The sequence below is a fragment of the Micropterus dolomieu genome, linkage group LG06, assembly GCF_021292245.1.
Source record: "Micropterus dolomieu isolate WLL.071019.BEF.003 ecotype Adirondacks linkage group LG06, ASM2129224v1, whole genome shotgun sequence".
Lineage (NCBI taxonomy): Eukaryota > Metazoa > Chordata > Actinopteri > Centrarchiformes > Centrarchidae > Micropterus > Micropterus dolomieu.
The window spans coordinates 29,124,988-29,138,199 of NC_060155.1; the positions used below are offsets into that span (position 1 = coordinate 29,124,988).

Consider the following 13,212-nt stretch of genomic DNA (forward strand, 5'->3'; position numbering starts at 1 on the left):
AATAAAGCAAAGCTCTTCAGTGACTTTGCAGAGGCCAACAAGGAGAACAAGAACATAAAGTTCCTGACAGTGGGATTAACAAATGAGACACAGAAAGGTTCAAGCATCTACCTTTATGAAGGCGCCTTTTCTGTCAATAAGAACTTTGAGCCGCCTTCAAAGCCTGAAACAGTAACAGCAAGTGACATAAAGCACAACAGTGTGACACTGAAGACTTCTGCGCCCAGATTTGGAGCAGAGAACATCACCTCCTACTCTGTAGAGTACTGTGTCAGAGGAGAGGATGGATGGCAACAAGAGACAGCATCAAAAGCTGGAGAAGTCACAGTGAGCCATCTGAGTCCTAACACAGAGTATATGTTCAGATGCAGAGCAGTGACCTCAGCAGGTGTTGGGCCGGCCAATGAAGTCAGTGGTTCCATTAAAACCTTACCTTGCAGCCCTCCTGGAGAACTTCAGGTTGAACCAAACTCAAGTGAGATCTCAGTCAGCTGGGAGAAACCTGCTGAGCTTGGACAAGATGTCCAGATTTTGAGCTACATCGTGGAGTACGCCAAAACAGACAACGGGGTGAAAGAGGAAGATCTCCAATGGAAGCAAATGATGTCGAGAGCTGAAAAGGCGATCATTTCAGGGCTTCAGCCAGAGACAGAATATGTTGTCAGGGTCAGATGTGACTGTGGTGAAGCTGGAAGAAGCAAGGAGAGCATCTCTGTTAATGTCTGCACAATGAAATTTAAACGTCTCACAGAACTCCTCAAAAGTAGAAGTGAAAGGATAAATTCTGAATCACCTTCAGTTTACAAACTGCCTCTGAAAGAAGAAGATACGGACATTGATGGATGTAGAAGATACAGTTTTGGCAAAGAAAGCACAAGGAAAAATCGCACAATAATGTTTTTTGGAGTGTCCGGATCTGGAAAGGCGACTCTGATCAATGGACTAATCAACTACATTGTTGGTGTAGAGTGGAAGGACAATTACAGATTCAAACTAATTGATGAGGGTCAGTCGACGTCACAGGCTGAAAGTCAGACCTCTGAAGTCACTGTGTACAAAATCAACCACCAGGAGGGTTTTAAAACAGAATACTCTCTGACCATTGTTGACACTCCAGGGTTTGAAGATACAAGAGGCATAATAAGAGATGAGAGCATCACAGAACAGCTGTGTAATCTCTTCTCTGCTGAGCTTGGTGTCAGTGAAATTGACGCTGTGTGTTTTGTAGCTCAGGCTTCTTTAGCTCAACTCACGCCAACACAGAAATATGTGTTTGACTCCATACTCTCAATCTTTGGCAAAGATGTGGCAGAAAACATCAGGGTTCTGGTGACATTCGCAGACAGCCAGCGTCCACCAGTTCTAGAGGCAATCAATGCTTCAGGTGTCCCATGTCCTAAAACAAGAGACGGGCTGCCAGTTCACTTCAAATTCAATAACTCAGCTTTGTTTGCAGACAACAAATCATCTGCAGCAGGCAGCATGAGTGGGGATGATGAGGATGAAGAGGGAGGCTTTGATCAGATGTGTTGGAACATGGGGACAAAAAGCATGAAGAGGTTCTTTGCTGCTTTGAATATCATAGAAACCAAAAGCTTGACGATGACGAAGCAGGTCCTCAGAGAAAGACAGCAGCTCAAGAATTCAGTTGAAAACTTGCAGGAGCAGGTTAAAGTTCAGTTAGCCAAGCTGGAGGAGATAAAAGAGACAAGTGAAAAACTGAAAGAGCACGAGGCAGAGATCAGCGGAAATGAGAACTTTGAGTTTGAAATCATCTTCACTAAGCCCGTTCAATTAGATATTTTTGGTACTGGAGATTACCTTAGGAACTGTCAGCAGTGTCATGTCACCTGTCACTATCCCTGTGCAACTGATGCAGATACAATATGCTGCTCGGAAATGGAATCAGATGGATACTGTACTCAGTGTCCAGGCAAATGTTCCTGGAGTGTACATTTTAATCAGAAGTACAGATGGGAGTATCAGGAAGTACAAGAAAAACGAACAGTAAAAGAGCTGAAAGAAAAGTACCTAAAAGCCTCAGATGCTGAGAAACGTGTTCAGGTATTGATTGAACAACTGCATGCTGAATATGATGATGTGCAGACTAACGTGGTGAACCTGATGAAGTGGTCATCTGAGTGTTTAAACCGACTTAAAGAGATAGAACTGAAGCCAAATCCTCTCTCCACTCCAGAGTACATTGACATGCTGATTGAGGGAGAGATATCTGAGGCCAAGCCAGACTGGAAGCAACGAGTTCAGATCCTTAACACCATGAGAGAAAAAGCAGATCTCATAGCTATTGTAAGAGGGCAACTCCTCCTGGAACTACTCATCGGGAATTTCAACAATCCTGAACAGTGAAAACGTGAATTTTTTTCAGTTGTGAGAATCTAAATATATTTCTTCATAAAAATGTTAAGACATATAGATTTACATTGTTCAGTTTGCAGGATTATCAGCTTCTTGCTTCTTTTCGCGCTGTTACACTGCTGACCCCAATAATATTCAGTATTTAGAAGACAGCTGTCTTCAATCCCAGAGCATTACTGTCCATTACTTGTCCTCGGTGACATGAACATTCACTTAGACAAATCAAACTTAGCAGACTTCTTGTCTCTGATTTAGTCCTTTGATCTAACACAGGTTCTCAGCCCCCCGACCCACAAAGCTGGCAAGGAGCTTGACTCATTCTTGTCCGAAACTGTGCCACCAAGTGCCTAACAGTCACACCTCTACACATGTCTGACCTCTATTTCATTCAGTTCATGAACAGCCCATATGTCTGACACCGCTGCTACCTCTGCAACCTGTCTCCCACTCACTTTGCCTCAGTGGTAGCTTCCGGTCTACCTTCCCTCAACATACTTTCCTCACTTGAGGTCAGTGATGCCACACAATCTCTGTGCTCTACACTGAGCTCATGCCTGGATAGCCTGTGTCCTCTATCCACCAAACCTTATAGCCAGAACCAGTCCCACCCGTGGCTAACTGATACCATCTGTGGGCTCCGTACTGATCTCAGACCTGCTGAAAGAAAAGACCCTGCCGACCTTAAGGGCTACTAAATGCTCCTATCCTCCTTCTCAACAAGCATCAATGCCGCCAAAACTGCATTCTATAATGACAGAATAAGCAGTGCCGCTGACTCAAGGACATTATTTTCCACTTTTAAATCACTGCTAAATCCTCCTCCACCTCCACCACTCACAAACTTGTCTGCTGATATCTTTGCTGCCTCATTCACAGGCAGTGGCGGCTATAACTAGCCATTTCTCTAAATCACTCAAAATCAACCGGTCTATTCCCGCCCTGGTCAGCTCCCACTGTGTGAGCATGGCACAAGAAAACCTACCATGTAGCAGTCCAACTACATGTCTCCCTCAATCCCCCTCGGGAAATAGAGAAAAAGGTTGTAATGGGAATTCCATGAGAATCCTCTCCAAACATTGTCATGTACCAAGTCAACACCAAGGCTAACATGCAGCAGTCCTACTACATCTGTTCCTCTGTCCTCCCAGGTCAATGGCACTTCACTCTCCTCCTTCACTCCTCTCACGGAGAACGAAGTATCAGAACTCCTGACCCATAGCCGTCCCACTACATGCCCACTGGACCCGATTCCTACGAATCTCCTCCAAACCATATCTCCTACCAAGTTTCCACTCATGTGATAAATACTTCTCTGGCTTTGGGAACATTCCCGACCATTTTCAAAAGGGCTCGGCATACAACCTTGCTCAAAAAGCCCTCACTCGACCCAACTCAAGTTGAGAACTATCGACCAGTTTCACTTTCACTATGGAACGGGTAGTCTTCAAACAGGTCTCAGAATTCCTCTCACGGAATGACCTCCTAGATCCGTGGCCACTCTACTGAAACGGCTCTTCTGTCTGTAACAGAAGCCCTAAGGTCAGCTAAAGCGGCAACCCAATCCTCGTTTCTCATCCTGCTTGACCTATCAGTTGCCTTTGACACAATCAATCACATAATTCTGTTATCCGCACTCTCAGCAATGGGCATCTCGGGCAAGGCACTCCTATTGTTTGAATCTTACCTCTTGGGGCGTTCCTACAATGTTTTGTGGCAAGGACAATTATCCTCCTCCCACTGCCTCTCCACAGGGGTACCCCAAGGCTCAGTGCTAGGACCCCTTCTCTTCTCAGTTAACACCATCTCACTGGGGCCAATCATTCGCTCACACGGCTTTTCTTACCACTGCTACGCAGACGATATGCAACTCTACCTATCCTTCCCACCAGACGACCCCAGCATCTCGGCGCGGATCACGGACTGTCTCTTGGACATATCTGCATGGATGAAGGCCGCCATCTTCAGCTAAACCTCTCTAAGACTGAACTCTTGATCATTCCAGCCAAGCAATCTATCCACTATAACATCAAACTACAAACTGATTTCTCAAACATCACTCCAACCGGGGTGGTGAGAAGCTTGGGTGTCATGATTGATGACCAGCTGTCCTTTTCAGACCATGTTGCTGCTGTTTCTAGGTTGCTCTATACAACATAAGAAAAATCAGGCTCTACCTCACTCAGTACGCTATCTCTCGCCTCGACTATTGAGGTAGGTATTGAGTAGGTCTTCCAGCTTGTGTGGTGAAACCCTTACAAATGGTTCAGAACACAGCAGCACGTCTGGTTTTTGATCAGCCCAAAAGGACTCATGTCACTCCGTTACTCAGTGACCTCCACTGGCTCCCCGTGGCCTCCAGAATCAAATTCAAGTCACTAATGCTTGCATACAGAGCTACTACTGTGTCTGCACCATCTACCTAAACTCCATAATGCAAGTTTACGCTCCTCCAAAGAACGCCGCCTGGCTTTGCCATCCTTTCACACAAAGCAGTCTCAGTCCCTGTTCTCATCTGTGACACCACGATGGTGGAACGAGCTACCACACGCCATCAGAGCAGGGGCGTCCCTCTCTGACTTCAAGAAACTCTTGAAAACTCATCTCTTCCGAGGACACTTTCTCCTAACCTCCAACATGCACTTCCTCTGCTCTTCTTCTTCTATCCCCTTACAATTATCCTGTTTTGATTGCACTTTTAGTTAACTCTTACTTCTTTGACTAGGTATTTACCCCATTGATGCGATATGTGCTATTAGCTCTTTCTAGTATTTATTAGTGCTCTTACTAGCATGTATTGTCAGTTGTAGATCTTGTGCTGTATCTGATGCTTTGTTGATGCTTGTATGTTGTTCCTCAAATGTAAGTCGCTTTGGGTAAAAGCATCTGCCAAATGAGTAAATGTAATTTAATAGTTATGTATATTTTGCGTTTTATGATGCTATGTGGACTATAATAGAGTATTCCCTTTAGTAAATAAATCCATACTAAATGAAGTGGAAGAAGTTTTCATTTCTTTTCCTTTAGTAAAAGCAGCATTACCATAATGCGTTAGTTCTTTACCTGGTCTCATGGGGGTCATCAGAGTGCCAGACTAAAGACTCAAAATTAGAAGACAAAAATCCTCTAAAATAACTTTTGGACTGTGTTGTCAATCAAATCACTTTGGGTGGACACTGTAAATATTTTGCACTGTGTAATCCAGTAGGTTGCGGTTATGCAACACTAAAAACTCACATCTCTATATGAAACTACCTAACTGTGTAAAAAAGTTGTTAAAGGTAGTTCCATTATTGACACCCTAATCATAATAAGCTATATTTATATAGCACCTTTCATAACATAAAACGCATCTCAAAGCGCTTTCCAAGATAAACAAATCAATTCAATAACACAAGTACAAATTCCAAAAACACTGAAATAAACAAATTCAAATGTAAAACAATACAATAACAATGGTGTTAAAATAAAAAATGGAATTTATTGCAAGCAAGATCATATAAATGGATTTTGAGTCGTTTCTTAAAACTGTAAACCAAGAGAGCACGCTTTACCTCTTTGTAGAAAATGTACGAAGAAGAAGGAAGAAGAAGTAGTTGTAGTAGTAGTAGTAGTATTTGGACAAATGGAGGACCACACGTATTATTTAGCACACGAGCCGACAAAGCATGTCGGCCACCGTAGCTTCTCCTCTGAGCTTGCAAAGGGAGGGGTGAGCGGTGACTGAGCCGTTGGTTGCAATTCACAAACCTCACCTCTAGATGCCACTAAAACTTACACAGTGAACCTTTCAGCCCTGCTGGGGAAATGTTTCACTCCTTTCCAGCTACCAGTCCACACTCTGTACTGACTTCATTCTGGACTTGATACAGCAACCCTCCAGTTCCCAAGCTAAGGCCCCATGGACTGAGCGACCCAGCCCAAAAGCTGAGTACATGGCTAAAGCAGACACAGGAGAGGAACTTCTCCAGCTTCCATAGTGATCAGGAAGACTTTTTTCAAACTGATATCATAACCAAGACAATAACAAGACCTGATCAAATACTGAAACAAAGAGGAGATCTATTCTGACACAGATAACAAAGAACAAAACAGGACAAGAGTGTCCATACTGAGACACCGAAACTTCAGGACAACTTCCTGACACCATCAACACCAGTGTCACAGTTTAAATCTGCAGCTTTATTAACTCAGCAAACCTGAACACTGAGAATTAAATAGTTTATTTTATCTATTTTGACAATCTAAATATAACTGTTCATAGAAAACATTTAGACATATAGATTTACATTGTTCAGTACAGCTTTGTAAACAGGAATATCAGCTTCTTGCTGAGATTTAAAGTTTTACTGGGATGGGTGATTTGACCTTTCTGCATTCTGATATGTATCATTTACTTTGTGTACTTATATTCATCTTACTGTCCACTATGTGTACCAGTGTTTCAGCTATAATGAACATCTGTGAGATAGTTTTATCTTATGTCTACTGTTCCTGGCTGAGAACAGCTTTTTCGTAGACTCCACAGTTATCAGTTATGCATTGAATCCCTTAGTACCATGCTACCCCTTTCCCCTGGACCAGAGTATGTGCATGTATGTAGGGTAATTTTTTGCATGAAAGGTCTCCGATGTCATGTTACCAAGAATAAATATAGAGGGTTGGGTTAGACTTTGAAAATAAAACATGCAGTTAACGTTGTGAAACAGTCGCTGTTGGGTTAGAATTAGGCACCAAAACTACTTGGGTAGGTTGTCTGTGAAGGTTCTCAGTCTTCCAGGTCATAGTTATCTAAAGAAGGTTAAAGTCAAGGGCAACTGGACTTGGTTGAAGATACTAGAAGACTTTTCGTCCCTCATCCAAGAGAGTTCTTCAGTTCTGACTGACTGGTAGGGAAACTAAGCTATTTAACCTCAGTGGGGTCGTTTGCCAGGATCATCGATACCGCTGGTTCGTTAGTGCTCCTGGCTGTGGTAACGACAGTCAACATGGTAGTTAGAACCACCCGTGGCCAAGTCTGAACGACCGTCGCTGGCATCTTCACCTGAGGCCAAGAGGAAATGTTTGTTGAGTTTCCTGAAGTGATGAAAGGACAGCAGTGTAAGTGGGGGATAAGTGGTGGCGTAGACCCCCTCCTCTGTTCAGCGACGATTTCTCGACCCGGGTGAAGATGGCTTCCTTGACACCTCTTTCAAACCATCCATCTCGTCTAAAATGTGCACCTGGTGGTCCTCAAACGAGTGTCCTCTGTCCTTCAGATGTAAGTAAACTGCTTGATAGGTGAAACTTGGATAGGTTTGGCATCAATTAGAATGAATGTTGACTTTTTGTTTCACACAGAAACTAACACCAGACTATGGAAGTCCGCTCTCCACCTCATCCACCTCCTTATTGGGACTTTGATGTTATTTATACTGGTCCTATTTTTAGTGTTAAGCAATGAAACTGAAGGACTTCCCAGTGCGTTTCAAAGTGAAGCCAAGGATGCATCCAACATGTAATCTGTAATATGGTTATAGCGGTTAGTTTACTGTCCATGAAGATTGATCCATCCAAGGAGCACCTGAATGCACTGAGCCACTGGTTGCAATTAGCAACTCTCACCACTAGATGGCACTAAAACTATCACATTGAACTTTAAGTGTTGAATAAAAAGCAAGTTTTTCTCATAATCCTTATTACTGGGATGAGCAGATGAGAACAGGTGAAATTCAGGACAGAGGAGTTTGGAGTAGGCGTGGCCTCCAGTACATTACATTCAGTATCAACGAACTGTTAAACCATAACACATCAAAACTAAAATCAACTCAATGCTAAAATGTATTAATTTTGTTCATAAAGTCAGTTGTGTCAACAACATTGTGATATTTTACATCCAATTTATTTAATTCAATTAATTTCATGTTGTGTCCATGATACTCTGCAGTTCCTGCTGTAGTCAATGGAGAGCTGGAATTGTGTGTATCTGTGCACAACACCAAAAGAATGATTCACAACAACCAGTAGACATTAAGTTTTATTAATCTATTATAGCTTTAGTGTAATTTTCAGAATTCTGAATGTAACACAGGATTGTGGCGGCGGAAAACAGACTGGGAGGCATTGCAAAGTAAATGGACATGCACACTACAAGTGTAGGCAGATAGGCTTAAGTGTTATTTGCACGGTACAGAATATTTTAATAAAAATACCAAGTCAAAAACTCTGCCAGCAGCATCGTGTTTCTGCTATGAATTAAGACCCAATCTGAGAGCCGAGCGTGAGCGGCTGCGTCATCATTTCTAAAGTCCTCCGTTTTTGCCCGTCTTCACTAAAACGCCCTCCGGAGTTTTGAAACACAAAACGGGGTCGGCGACGTTTCCAAACTTCTCAGTTTTAGGTCTTCGTTTTGGTCGTTTTAGTCTGGACGGGAGGTGCAAACGTAGCAAAAGGTCTCCGTTTTAATTCCAAAACACAGTAGTGTGGACGGGGCCTGAGACCAAACCAGACATCCTCTCTCTGTGTTGCAGACATCACAGTGACACCATTTAATATCACACGCTCAACACACTAAAAGAGCTCCCTGATGCGAACAGAAATATCAGAAATGTTACAACATAGACTGTATATTAGCTTTCGTAGCTGTTATTGTTAACCATAAAACAGCTAACAGTAACTTAAAACAATGAATTGATTATCTGACATCAATCAGAAATCACTGCCTTTCTGACAGTAACCTGACAACAACATACAAAAGAGCTGAGGACTTTATTAACTCCAGCTCTCAGTTAATAAAGTGCAGCCTCAACAAATGGCTCCAAACATTGTTAGAAACACTCAGCAGCTCTTCAGGAAACGCACTCTGTGAGGCGATTCAGACATCTGGTCCTCTGTGTATTTAGATATATTCTTATTAATGGTTTCATTATTAATCTGATGTGTTGAATGTTTCCAGTCGGTCCTGTTGAACTCAGTTTGTTGTGATGGCAAATTTAAATCAGCTGATTTCTTATGAAACTGTCTCTCCTGAGGTTTGCTTGACTTGTATCTAATGGTGTGTTCACACTGAAAGCAAATCCGGCTTTATCCAGATTACATATAAAGTCAATGCAAAGATGCGAATTCGCTCCCAGCGGTGCGGAAGATGTGTTTATTGCGACGTTCTTTTGAGTTCAAATTTTTTCAAATTTGCATGACGTTATGTTGCAAAAGCCAATCATCAACGGTGGTGGTCACAGTGGGGAGCTGAACCCAGGTCTCTCACACCAAAGGCATAATCTTATCCATTGCACCATCACCACTCCTACTACTTCATGCATCTATAAAAAACAGACAAAACTGGACATTACTTGGAGAAAACAAAGCGAGGAAGTTAAGAAGAAGAAATATGTGTCTGTAACTTTATTCCAGCTGTCGTTGTACTTTACTGTGAACAAGTTAGCATAGCCCTGATCGATCCGGACTCCATTCAGAAAATAAACATTTTATAAGCATGAATTCATATGTTTAACAAATCATAATGTATTTATTTCAGCATCAGTTTTATCCATTTATTGCTATTTAATTACAGCAAAATGTTTACTTTGGGTTCATACAGCTGGAGTTACGGCGGGTTGTGTTTTTGCCTTGTGTGTGTGAACACTTGGCAGCTGTCCAGTGATGAAACCCGTGCGAGGAAAGTGTTGCGAGGATTAAATTTGCGTTGTACGTGAACACACCATAATGGTTAAAGGATGGGGTCACATTTTATGAGTCTGTCACATGTCCCAGCTGATTTTCCAAACTGACCCGTTTTAGGATGTTCCTCTTGACTTGTTAGAGAGTTCTGGCTGGTTGTGGACCCGTAAAGACTATTACAGATATCACATGTGATATTAAAATAGAGTTGTTTGACCTGACCAGCAGCAGTAGTTGCAGTAGAAGGTGGTGTTTGAAGCAGTGTGCTGTAGCAGCCACCAGAGGGCAGCATGGTACAGGTTTGATCCCTGACAGCAGCAGCACAGAGCAGACAGATGAAGAGTTCCTGCTGAGGTTCCAGCTTTTTCACATTCCTCTACAAACTGTTCTCACAGTTCTCTTTACTGACTCAGCAGCTCATCCTGCCAACAGCAACACTTGGTCACTTTCTAATGACCATGAAATCTCTACGACCAGGAAGCTGTTTGATATGTGTCACTGTTGTCTTTGTAGAAATACATTTTATTTATCTAAACCAAGATTCCACGATGCCTCACAGTAAATTCACACAGATGAATCAGAGATGTTGGAATTTGCTTTAGTGGACTGTCACTCATAACACACTGACCTAAAAAAACACTGACAACAGGGAGCATGACACAGAAATGATGCATTTTATCTTTGAAATTGAATTTATCACATAAATCAGTATTTAATGAAAGAAAAAGAATAACGTACTTTCACTGTATTGACCGAACTAAAGTATATGTAACGATGTCACGATCCCTGCTCACGGCTCTTGGTATGTGAATGAGTGAGTTTTTATTTATTTCCGCCCTTTTGGTGTGACTGCAGGACGCTTTGTGCGTGGTAGGGGGGGCGTGTCTGAGGATCCTGGTTCACTCACTCACCTGCATCCCATCCCTGATCACTCACTTGCTAGGCATCAAGCAATCAACTCAGCCTTCTTAAAGGAGGCCTATTAAACTGCTTTTCCAGTCCAGTATTCTAGTTCTGGATGTTAACATGAACATCCAACATTATAACACTGTAGATAAGTCATAAAATGTGGAAAAGCATTATAGGTCTCCTTTAAGCAGCTTCCAGCCCTCCAGTCTCCGCCGGACCGTTGTGTCATCCTGTGTATGCGCTCGCACCCGCCAACTTCAGAACTGTTTTTGTATTTGAGTTGCTTAGATTGTGTTAGTTTGTTTCGGCTCCTGAGTAACTTTGTTTCTCTCTGCCTCCAGACACCTGCGCCTGGCTTTCGGCCTGTGATCCCCTGGACCCAACCCCCGTTACCTCGCATGCCCGTCAGCCTCAGCCTGTCGGATCTCAGCTCGGAGCTCCCTGCCTGCCAGCCCGGGGAGCCACATTCTCCGATTGTGCTCTACCACTCACCTTTTTTCCGCACTTAAATAATGTGGCAGAAAACATCAGGGTTCTGGTGACATTCGCAGACGGCCAGCGTCCACCAGTTCTAGAGGCAATCAATGCTTCAGGTGTCCCATGTCCTAAAACAAGAGACGGGCTGCCAGTTCACTTCAAATTCAATAACTCAGCTTTGTTTGAAGACAACAAATCATCTGCAGCAGGCAGCATGAGTGGGGATGATGAGGATGAAGATGGAGGCTTTGATCAGATGTGCTGGAACATGGGGACAAAAAGCATGAAGAGGTTCTTTGCTGCTTTGAATATCATAGAAACCAAAAGCTTGACAATGACGAAGGAGGTCCTCAGAGAAAGACAGCAGCTCGAGAATTCAGTTGAAAACCTGCAGGAGCAGGTTAAAGTTCAGTTAGCCAAGCTGGAGGAGATAAAAGAGACAAGTGAAAAACTGAAAGAGCACGAGGCAGAGATCAGCAGAAACGAGAACTTTGAGTTTGAAATCATCTTCACTCAGCCCGTTCAATTAGATATTTTTGGTACTGGAGATTACCTTAGGAACTGTCAGCAGTGTCATGTCACCTGTCACTATCCCTGTGCAATTCCCAATGATGAAGATAAACGACGCTGTCATGCAATGGGATCAGAAGGATACTGTACTCAGTGTCCAGGCAAATGTTACTGGAATGTACATTTAGTCAGAAATAAAATTGGAGTATCAGGAAGTAAAAGAAAAACAAACAGTGAAAAAGCTGAAAGAAAAGTACCTGAAAGCCTCAGAGGCTAAGAGACCTGTTCAGGCACTGATTGATAAACTGAAGGCTGAATATGATGATGTTCAGGCTGAGGTGGTGAAACTGATGAAGAAGTCTTCTGAGTGTTTAAACAGACTTAAAGAGATAGAACTGAAACCAAATCCTCTCTCCACTCCAGAGTACATCGACATGCTGATTGAGGGAGAGAAATCTGAGGCCAAGCCAGGCTGGAAGAAACGAGTTGAGTCCCTGAGTGCATGGCTATAGTAAGAGGGCAACTCCTCAGGAGACTATCTAACAAAAAGTGATTGTAATTTTTTTCTGTTGTGGGAATCTAAATATATTTCTTCATAAAAAGGTTGAGATATACAGATTTACATTGTTCAGTTTGCAGGATTATCAGCTTCAGAGTGCCACTAAAATAGAAGAAATAACCCTAAAGATTAACTTCTCGGACTGTGTTGTGAATCGAATCAGTTTGGGTGGACGCTGTAAATATTTTACACTGTTTAATCCAGTAGGTGGCGGTGATGCAACATTAAAGGATGCCAACCAAAACCATTTTCAACCTCAAAAAGGGGTCAGACGGCCAGAAAGGTGAAGGACCGCTGCTATAATGTGAACAATGTCCTGCTGCAAGTAAAAACGTGTGTTCAAAAACTCACATCCCTGTACGAAAATACCTAACTGTGTATGTTAAAGGTACTTTCATTAATGACACAATGATAATAATAAAAAAATAAGCTGTATTGATATAAGCTATATTATATTTAGCACCATGAAATGCATCTCAAAGCGTTTAACAAGATAAAATCAAGACAAATAAATTCAATGACACAAGTAAAAATTCCTAAAACACTTTCAAAATACAATAACAAATGGTGTTCAAATAAAAAAGCAGGAAATAATTAAAAGCAAGAGATTAACAGTGTAACATTCAATTATATTTTAATTATATTATAATTTTGCTGCAGAACAAACTGCGGATTTTTATTATGTCACATTTTCAATGCAAGACGTTACCTTACATAATAAACGTTAT

General features: G+C 42.2%; 1 protein-coding gene across 4 annotated transcripts in view; it reads left to right on the forward strand.

The window, feature by feature from the left end:
• LOC123973133 overlaps nucleotides 1-12,919 on the forward strand; it is a 24,706-nt gene extending 11,787 nt beyond the window's left edge. Inside the window, exons 4-5 of one of the 4 annotated variants that reach the window (XM_046053022.1) lie at nucleotides 43-1,329; nucleotides 11,477-12,919. In XM_046053022.1, coding sequence (XP_045908978.1) covers nucleotides 43-1,329; nucleotides 11,477-12,202 — 2,013 coding nt within the window. In that variant the 3' untranslated portion in view covers nucleotides 12,203-12,919. Of the gene's footprint in view, nucleotides 1-42; nucleotides 3,102-11,464 lie in introns of those variants that run through there. The other 3 variants (XM_046053021.1, XM_046053019.1, XM_046053020.1) reach the window with 3 other exon arrangements.
• Nucleotides 12,920-13,212: the final 293 nt, after the last annotated feature.